Here is a 10615-nt window from a genome sequence, read left to right as displayed (position 1 = left end):
AAGTTATTAAAAAATATTGAAAATTATTAATTTGACCAAATACTTTTTAAAAGGAAGAAAGAAAATAAGAGTAAATTTGGATATTCAAAAATTAGTACGACAAAAAATTTTCTTTTATAATAATATAGATAGATATTTGAAAGCGTAAAAAATTATTCATTATTTGTATGTAGGGACGACTGCTATAGATATAAAATGACAGTTTTGACGCCACTGCAACCTTTACTCCCAAACCAAAAATAGAAGAAAAAAAGAAAATTGGAGCGCCAATTTTACACATATAAAGTTGATTTCAAAGCGCATCGCCCACTACACATAACTCAAAACTGTGCTAAACGGTCCAAACCGCTCGCCCTCCCCCCACCACTCCCACGTGTTCACACCGTACCGACAACCTGAGGTCACTGATGTTCCCGCCAAAGTCACCAGTTACCGGCCAGCTGGCGGGACGCGGCGGCGAGACGGCGGCGAGAGTGATCGTGGCTGTCAAAGCAGAGAAGGTGATCTCAAAGTGCGGGTTGGCCTGGGCACTCAATCACGCTGCAAGGCCTGGCGACTGTGTTATGCTCCTCGCTGTCTTCTCTGAAGAGAAAACCGGTAATTCCATAAAGTCTGGAATAATATTGCGTCGCTCGAGTTTTCTTTTTTCTTGGTGCTCCGCATATTTAGTAGCTAGTAATGAAAGGTTGTGTATCACTACACTAATTGTTTGGAGAGTATGTGTGAAAGGGAGGAGATTTTGGGGATTTCCGAGGTTGAAAGGAGATGGCCGGAGCGGTGACGCTACCAAGTTACCGGATCGGATTTGTCAGATCTCGGAGTCTTGTTCTCAGATGGTTCTTCAAGTTCAGGATCAAATTCAGGTATGAATTAGAGCTTCTTCTACCTTTATCTTTTCCATGCCAGTTTTCCTTGTTAATTTGCAGTTACTTTCCCCTTGGGGAGGGAATTCTTCTCTTTGAACGCTGTGCTATGCTGAATTGATATAAGTTAAAGGTCATACATATAAACAGCGTAGTCTAGAAAGAAATATGTAGTGAAGTTAAAGAAAATGGCTAACTATCCGAAACTCCCTGAAAGTTAGTGTAATTATTGACTACACCCTTACTTATCATGAACTATAAAAATCTTCCTTCAAAGTTTATTTTGTTTATCTACCACTTCTAAACTTGGAGGTTGTATGTTATTTTAAAGATATAGGATTGTGATTGTTTTGTATCTAATTAAAAAATGAGGTAATTTTAAGGTTTTCTCAATCACGAAAATTTAATGGGAAGTTTTTTTTGCAATTTTAAAAAGATGAGAGGTATAGTTAGAAATGACACTAATCTGTTCAAAGAGTTGTTATAATTAAATAAAAACAAAATGATGAGAATATCTTTACAAGTCATGTAGTTCGATCATTGAATCTTCTTTAATTCAATCTGTTGGAGACTTGATTACATTGTCTGGATTTGGAAGATTCTAAGTTGTGAAGCTGTTAGTTTTACTTGCATATAATTATATGATAAAGTAAGAGGGTTGCATGTGCTTCGCAAAAAGCTGATTATTGATACTGCATTATTGAGTGCCCAGGAATATGCTTAGTCTCTTTTTGCAAGGTAATCAGCTTTTAATGATTGACTAGTTATTATATTCAAGTTCTAGAAATACTTTATTGAACATTGATAATAGAACCTTAATGGAATAATTGAGGAAGTAGAGCTAGATGCAAATAAGGCATGGGACTTATATTCCAAGGTGGATTCATGACACCCCTCCTCTCAAGAGTAAGTTAAAAGATATCCCATTTGAAGTTTAAACTATGGATGACATGTCTATGACTGGCTGGTTGAAGACTAACAAGAATTTGTTGACTGCTGTAGTAAAAAGAGCAAGTTTCAATTTTTGTACAGGGAAAACTTTACACATCAGTTTTTCATTGTCTAAGCAGCAACCGCTCTGTAAATATCTTTGAGTGTTTGTCAAGCCCCTGCCTAACAGAAGCGTTGGCTATTGCTGCTTTTAGTAAATAATAATATTATTATCAATAATGATGATGATAATGATAATAATAACAAGAATAATAATAGTAATGAGTAATTATTTTTATTGTTGTTGTTTCTGTAATGATTTTTTTATTATTATATATAAAAGCTATGATCGCATTTACTTTCATTTGTTTTTTGTGGTAACCTAAGTTCCTTTGTTTATTGATTGATGGAAGAAGGCAGCCCTTATGTAGTACTTAGTTCTGTACAATTGCAGCTAATTGTGATTTATCCCTCCTTGATAGCTTTTAGTCTTGGCTGATGCCAAACAAGATGGTGAAGACATTCTTTGTGACTGAATTTAGTGAAACCAGAGCATGGAAAATAAGTGTATCTGTTAGTTATTGATTGTAGGTTACAGTGCGGATTAAGGTTGTTTCAGCTATCTCTGCTGGTGCTGTCGCAGCTGAAGCAAAGAGCAGTGCAGCCAGCTGGGTCATATTGGACAAGTAAATAAACGTAAATATGTTTATACTTTTTCCCTAAATTTTGTCTGCGCAAATATCTTTTCAGATATACATCCACATAGATTGGTATACCTTGTTGCTAAAGCCAAATTAGGAACAAATGACCAAACTTTGAAACTCTCCTATTCAAAGTCCTGCTCCCAGCTGCTAGCCACTGTTATAGAGCCTAAATGTTGCATGGGACAATATTACAGATATATGAAGTAAAATAAGTGAAAGCGCACACACACACACAAAAAAAAAAGAAAAGAAAAGAATAGTACAACTCATTTTGCTTCTAGTTCATCAAAAAACCATTATGCATTTAGTTATTTTATTTAAAGTCTTGAATATTATTCTGATCTGCCCTAATTGGTATAAAATTTCAGTCTAGTTCTGCTTCTCACCCTGTCTCTGAAACTTATAAGTATCAACAATTTCCATCGTACCTAATTGCAGTTCCATAACTTTTGCGCTTATCAAATTTTTTCCCATGCTTCTTAAGACTGTCATATTTCAAACATGTACTGCACTAGAATTTTAAATATGTTTATACTAGTTCATCAAATTTAGAGCTAAAACTGTCATATTTCAAACATGTACTGCACTAGAATTTTAAATATGTGACTAAGTTATTCCAAATTAAATAAATTGAAACATCTTGTTAGCAATATTGTCACTCAGAAATTTTGTCTAACTTTGATAATCAAACAAAGTGCTTGTATACACTACTATTCCTAATCAACCCTTATCTTCTCCTCAATGGGGCATTGAGCCCATCAATGTTATTGAGATGTCAAAGCACTATTTTATTTGTATTATTCTCATAAAACAGGAAACTGAAGCGAGATCTGAGGTGTTGCATGGATGAACTGCACTGTAATATTGTAGTCATGAAGGGTTCCCATCCAAAAGTCCTTCGACTCAATCTAGCTAGCTCAGATGATATACAAACCCCTTTCTATTCTGCTGCATCTTCACCTGTTAAAGATAATAGAAAGCTGTACAGCTACAAAATGAAGCATACCACCCCTGTTAGCAGTCCTGAGGATGCAAACACTTCATACACAAGATCCACCGGGGAAAAGTCATTATCAAGTCCTGACGCGGGACTTCCTACTTTTGTTGTGTATGAACAAAATCCCCTTTATGAAGGAATGAATAGAGGTAAACGTCCACCTGGTAGACAAAATACTATTGACCATGTAAAGGAAAGAGCAATAAATTTTTCAGCAGCTCCAGAATCACCAAGCAGTCGGAATCAAAGAGTCTTCTGGATTCCTCAGAATCACTCTGTTGATGAGAAAGGCACAGCAAGTGGAAACTGCAATATCATCCCTAAAACAACATTTACCTCTACCAGAACCAAATCTGATAATTTTATACAATATAAGGAAGAGATAATATTAAGTGGACTTAATTTTAATCAAAATGGTAGTGGAGATTCCGCATTCAACTCTAGCATTCGGGAGGCTGTCTCTTTAAGTAAAATTTCCTCAACTCCTCCTCCACTGTGTTCGCTGTGTCAATCCAAGGCTCCAGCATTTGGGAAACCTCCAAAGCAATTTCAGTACAAAGAGCTAGAGGAAGCTACAGATGGTTTCTCAGACACAAATTTTGTTGCAGAAGGTGGATATGGTTTGGTTCACAGAGGAGTTCTGAGGAATGGGTTGGTCATCGCGGTGAAGCAGCTCAAGCTAGTTGGGCCACAAAGAGATGCTGATTTCTGCAGGGAAGTTCGCGTACTGAGTTGTGCTCAGCACAGAAATGTGGTGTTGCTGATTGGTTTTTGCATTGAAGGGAAGAAGAGACTGCTGGTCTATGAATATATATGCAATAGCTCGTTGGACTTTCATTTACATGGTATCTTATGCTTGCTTCTATATTTGTATCTGTCTGGCATGCCTTGTGCAATGTTCAACCACTGATTTTGCCACCTCAAAGCAATATCATGTGCACCTTCATTTGCAGGAAATGAAATGTCTGCTTTGGATTGGCAAACACGTCTGAGGGTAGCTATTGGGACTGCAAGAGGATTGCGGTACCTTCATGAAGATTGCAGAGTTGGATGTATAATTCACCGAAATTTGCGGCCAAACAACATACTCTTAACCCATGATTTTGAACCTCTGGTATATTCTACAATGTTCTAGAAGCAAGTACTTTTGTAGTAGAGTTCATATGCATTAATACTTATACCCTATGTAGTAACTAAATAGAGTGCTGAGCCAGTCAACAAAATACATTGAAAGTTATCAGTCATCTAGAAAGTCAAAATAGGTTATTGGAACTTCAAAGGCATTTTCCAGATAATATTGACTACCAAGAAACATTTCACTTTTTACTCTTTTCTGTAAATTTATTTTAGTCCAAGTACATTGTTAGTTTGTTTCAGGTTGCTGATTTTGGTTTGGCAAGATTGCACAGTGAGTGGAAGTTCTGTGACAGGAAGCAAGTAGTTGGAACGTCAGTGTATGTTGCATACTTCACAGAATTTTAATTGGCTGTCTGCATGACTAGTTATTTGTGTGCTATTGTCCATTTCATGAGTTTGACAATCGCAACTATCTCAATTTACCCGGCAAGAAAATCTGTAGTCCCCATATTGTTCACTTTATGTTCATCTTATTTGTATTTCTTTATGTCCATAGGTATCTTGCACCGGAATATTTCAATGATGGGAAAATCACAGAGAAAGTTGACATATATGCCTTTGGCATGGTATTATTAGAGCTAATCACTGGGAAAAGAGCTCATGATTTGCAATACTGCATGAAACATCAATTTTTGCAGGACGATATCCATTCTTTAGCTACTATTGAGCCAATACATATCTTGGTTTACAAGCATCAACTGCTGGACCCCCGCTTGGCCTCTATCCAACCCCAAGGTTTACCCTCTGAGCTTCATGCAATAGGATTCGCTGCCTCGTTGTGTTTACATCCTGATCCTGACCTGAGACCACCCATGTCAAAGGTTAATACTCCTTGTGGCCTCAGAATTAATTCATGCATAATAACAATTCTTTTTTAGTGGTTATATTCTTTTTATATTCATCTCAAATTGTAGACTTCACTTAGTAAATATGGGTTACAAATGAATTTCAATCTTTATTTTCTCAAAATGACTAGGTTGTTAAAGTGCTAGAAGGAGGAAGTGCAGTGACTCCCCTGGCTTTGGACTTAGATTCTGTTGGTTGCAGAAGTGGGCATATGCGGGGACTCAATTCAAATGCACTACTTGAATCGAAGAAGAGGCATTCTCGCAGGCTTTCATACTGAAGAACTGTCAACTCTTTTTCCTCCTTGCTGAGTTCCGTGTGACAGGTTCCGGTTGTTTATCTTCTTCGCACTATCTTCTCTTTTCAGATTATCCATTATACCAGTTATTAGATTTCTTCTTTTTTTTTTCTCTTTAATCCAGTTATTGATTGTCATAGTAACTATTTCTTATTTTTTTCACATTTTGATCCTCTACATTTCTATGTTGTCAACAATATTTGTTGCTCCCATTTTTCAGTGTGAATAGAAATGTTTTTTATTTTTCCTGCCTTGTCCATTTTAGTTTCAATTCTTTTTCCTAAGTTGGAGAATATTGGAAATGTAGATGAATGGAGTAGGAATAAGCACGAGTGGACATATTAAATTACATCATTTTAATCTCTCTCTGGTTCAATGATTATTTTCTTGAGCGTTTCTTGTTATTCTGCCGCCTCAAAGAGTGAAACAGGAGTGCTAACAAGACTAGGCAGGAATATCAGAAGTCCTGGCTATAGTTTAAAAATGCTGCTTCAGTCTGGTCTTTCGGAAAGTCTTAAAAAGAATGAAATAAGATCTGTAACAAGATTACGAAGGAACATGAGAACTCCTGGCTGTAGTCCAAAAATTGCTGCTTCAGTTTGCTATTGCTGAAAAAAGTTATAAAATTATCCAGGAATTTGCACCAGAGACATGCAGTTTTTAAATGTGTCCTCTGCTGTCCTCTTGCAATTAATTTTTATTGGTTCAGGTTCTGCCTTTTATATGAAATAAAAGTTTATACTGCATCTTAAATGTCAAAGCTACCATGTCGGATCCTGATTGACGCCGACTACCATGTGGTGGTAACTGTTCTCCTCTAAACTGCATCTCAAGGTTAGTAAGCTTGTTTTGATCAAAACTTGTGTTTTGAATAAGTGATGCGTATAATTGTTATTTATAATGCCATCTGCCCATGTAACATATTTAACTGGATAGCTCATATAAAAAGCTCAGGATATTTATCACCAATGACTCGGAATAAATTATCAAAACATGCTGTTCTAGAAATTGTTTGCATGAACAAAAAAAAAGCAAATGATGTTTGGGTTTGTTTTAAATGCTTTAGAAGTCCATGAAAGTGGGGATGTTTTTCCGTAGTTTTGTTCAACAAATTTGTCCCCCGTCTTCAAAGGGAAAATAGAAGCCAGTTCCTGATTCCATGTCTGAAGCTGCATTGCTTTGTGATTATCTGCTCGTTTATAGACAGTTCTACAGGTCAATTGAAAAAGAATCAGTTGATAATTGCATGCTAGAAGTAGACACCTTCTGGGATTTGGCAAGAAAACTTGATGGCATCACAAAAATCCAATAAACTCTTGAATTTTTCGCTATTGCTGCAAAGCAGACACAGGCCTGTCTTATGTCGAGAATACTCAAGCATACTCTGCTCCGGTATTTATGGTTTTCAAGTTACATTTAAGTCTTTATGTAACGATGATGACGTTTTTAATGGATGTATATGTGATTATTCAAAAGACACAAATGATGTGTGTAAACAGACTAGAGGTCTTGGAGTTTAAATATAATTATCCCTAAATAAAATAGATGATACAATATAATTCAGGTTAGGGCAAATTTGAATTAATTATATGGTAAATGTAATACACTTGTCGTGTAATTGGTGCATAGTTATAAAAAAGTGATAGATTACATGCTAAGTATACCATAGTTGTTATGTGATTAGTTTGACTCAACCAATTTTTATTTAAGTGCCTCCATGATGAACTTTCAAAATAATAGCATATCTATGTTCATCTGGGAAAAAAAATTAAAAAATATATATAAATATAAATTATACTTCAAGATTGAACAAACAAAAAAGCCAAAAAAACAAATTTAATACTTAAAAATGTAAAGACAAAAAAAACAACAAAAGCAAACATATATTCTAAAAGTATATAACAGAGAATCACATGTTATAGAAATGTTATACTAAACATATAAGAGACCACATCACAGTAATCAATATTCCTTCATGTCTGACCCACACTCAACAATATAAATAATAAATCACGCAACACGCAGCTGACAACTTAAAAAACAAACATTAGATTTTTCATCAGAAATCAAGAACAAAGTATACAAAAATCAACGCCAGTTTCATAATAAATCAAGCAATTAACATACAGAACAAATACATCCATTTCTGTTACAAGCAGAAAAAAAGATAAAGCCCTAAAAATAAAACCTTTAAACATATAAAATCAACACATACTATAGTTAGGATTTCCCTAATCTATGAGATGGCAGGGCAACAAGGACAGTGTCACATATATATCTTCAAATGTTAACTATCTTCATTTGATTTTTTGGGTTTTTCTTCGAATCAAATCATCCAAACTCAAGTGATTTAGGAGAAATTTGCTTAGGAAAATTTTAGGGTTCATAGGGGAAAATGATCAATCTCCAAAATTGAGGCCAAAATTAACTCAATTTTCATGTGAAGTGTACATGTATAATTTTTACCTCCAACAGTAATTAAACTAACGTTAGACCATTTCTACCATTTAAAAGTGACGCTAGAAGTGGAGGACTAATTCAGAAATTTTCTTTTACAAAATAGAACCAAATTAGAAATTTCATATTTTCCACTTCATTCTCAGCATATTTTCCTTCATTCATGTTAGAAGAAAGTTTTTCTTTCTTTCTTTTTTTTTTTTTTTCTATATCAATGTCAGAAGAAAATTTTACCCAATTAATGAATTTCGTCAAAGTGCTAATTGAAAAGTAGAAAAACGAAAATTGTGATTTATGATTTGATTCAACAGTGTGATTGAAAGGAATAAGAAATGTAGGAACATAAAGAAATTAAGTTGAAATTGGAAATAGTAATACCCCTATAATACATTAAACTCAATTATATAGAAGCGATCATCCATGATTACACCAATATATAACTCACCCACATAATCAACTCATAAAATTTTTACAAAAGTTTGATTGATCCATCAAACACAGAACAGAGATCATGCCATGAAATGGATCAATTCACTCGCCGGGATCATGCAAATTCAGTCAGAGTTATATATGGTCGTCGATCGGAACTCTTTTCATTTTCATCAATACTTTGCTGACGGAATTGAGTCCCAGTTAGTCTCCCCGTAGTTCTGCTGCATCGATCCCGGCGGCTGCATTCCCGGCGCCATTTCCGATACGCTCCATACCTTCACTGATTTATCAAGACTCCCGCTATAAACCACCCACTTCTTGTCGGCGTCTCCGTCCAATGCCGACTCCTTGTCCTTCTCCACCGCCAGACACTTCACCGGTCCTGTGTGCCCCGTCAACACCGAGAGGCAAGTGTGCACCGCTCCCTCCCTCCTCCACACGCATATGGTCTTATCAGCTGAACCACTGAAGGCCAAATTCCCTGCCGCCGCCAGGCAGAGCACGGCCAGCTTGTGTCCTTTCAGCACGCCGCCGTGAGACAGCTCCTTCTCCACCTCCCAGAAATTCACCAGCCCATCTGAGGAGCCGGAGTAGACCACCGAACCCGACTCGTTCACGGCCAATGCCGTCACGGCGGACTCCTGGCTGAGAAGCGTTTGGTGTAAAGTATGCCTGACGGCCTTGCCCTTCTGTTCCCTCTTCCAGACTTTAACGGTGCCGTCGGCGGAGCCGGTGAAGACCATCCCGCCGACGCCTGCAACCACTGAGTTAACCGCATCGTCGTGGGCTTTGACGGATTCTATGCATTTGGAGCTCTCAGGTCTCCAGACCTTGAAAGTTCTGTCCCATGAAGCAGAATAAAGGAGCCCATTTTCTTGACTCATGCTCAGGCAAGAAATGGCGTCGGTGTGCTTGATCCAGACGGCGCTGCGGTTGCGCTTCACCTCCACATAATTGCTGGGCTTGATCGAAGCTTTGAATATGTCGAAGAACCTGGGCATAGTCCCAAATCGTTTGTGGACACTGGGATCCTTGGGGCTGATCTTCCACAGGCGTATCTTTCCATCTTGATGGCCAGTGAAAATCTTGTCGCCGGAAATGATAATGGCCTTGACAAGACCACTGTTGGATTTAAAGGCAGAGAACTCTTGCATGTTCTTCCATACACGGATGTTCTTGCTGTCAGAGCCCGTGTACAGAATGTCATCCTTAGCAGCCAGGGAATAGATGTGGCCTTCTTCACGAACAAGAGAGCCGATGAGGCTGTTCTGTGGCTGGCTGTGAGAGATGGTTTTGTTGGAATTCGACCAGGAGTTGGCGAACGGTGACGGCTGGTTCCAGGGCGACATCATCAAGGGAGAGCTCACCTCCCCGCTGAGACGGGCGGCGTCATAGGCGGAGAAGTTGCTGTTACGAGCGGCGAAATCATTGGCGTCGCTGGAGGCGGCGCTGGAAGACGAAAGGTTGGGATCGGGGTGAACCATATTGCCTGTCTTCGAGGCCGCGCTGTTAGTTTCCTGGAACATTGACACCTCCTTTCTTGCACTCCTCCTTCTTGTAATTGTGCTGCTAATCTAATTTAACGTACTGTTCTATATTAAGGAAAGAAATTGAGAGAAACGCTGAGGAGAAAAAGGCGGCCAGAGAAATGGTGAGAGTGAAGGAGAGAGTTTGTAGGCAATGTAAGAAGATCAGAGGAGAAAATGGTTTTTGCAGTTGGATTTGTTGCTGAAATCGCTGTAATTTTATATGTATTTACGTGTCATTTACTTTCTATTATCAGGTTGGATAACCTGTCCAATTCACTATTTTAAGATATGGGAAATTCTAATTCAAACTTGAAACCATTTAATCTAAATGAATTATATAATAAGTTCAATATATTTTTTTATATCGTTATCGAAATAAATAACATGACAATATAAACGGGCCTGTAGTGATAGATACACAC

At 37.5% G+C, this 10615-nt stretch overlaps 2 protein-coding genes across 2 annotated transcripts; one reads left to right on the top strand and one right to left on the bottom strand.

Annotated features, from left to right (window-relative positions):
• LOC105166204 (inactive protein kinase SELMODRAFT_444075-like) lies at positions 219-6023 on the top strand. The gene is made up of 8 exons (XM_011085467.2): positions 219-597; positions 730-863; positions 2385-2479; positions 3312-4339; positions 4448-4608; positions 4872-4948; positions 5128-5452; positions 5608-6023. Exons 1-8 carry the CDS (start codon positions 408-410, stop codon positions 5755-5757), a joined length of 2160 nt encoding a protein of 719 aa, XP_011083769.1. The 5' UTR covers positions 219-407; the 3' UTR covers positions 5758-6023.
• LOC105166203 (protein JINGUBANG) lies at positions 8566-10396 on the bottom strand. Its single transcript, XM_011085465.2, has one exon. It carries the CDS (start codon positions 10188-10190, stop codon positions 8835-8837), a length of 1356 nt encoding a protein of 451 aa, XP_011083767.1. The 5' UTR covers positions 10191-10396; the 3' UTR covers positions 8566-8834.

This window comes from Sesamum indicum, linkage group LG7 (assembly GCF_000512975.1).
Source record: "Sesamum indicum cultivar Zhongzhi No. 13 linkage group LG7, S_indicum_v1.0, whole genome shotgun sequence".
Taxonomy (NCBI): Eukaryota; Viridiplantae; Streptophyta; class Magnoliopsida; order Lamiales; family Pedaliaceae; genus Sesamum; species Sesamum indicum.
This window is presented reverse-complemented; position numbering and strand designations above follow the sequence as displayed.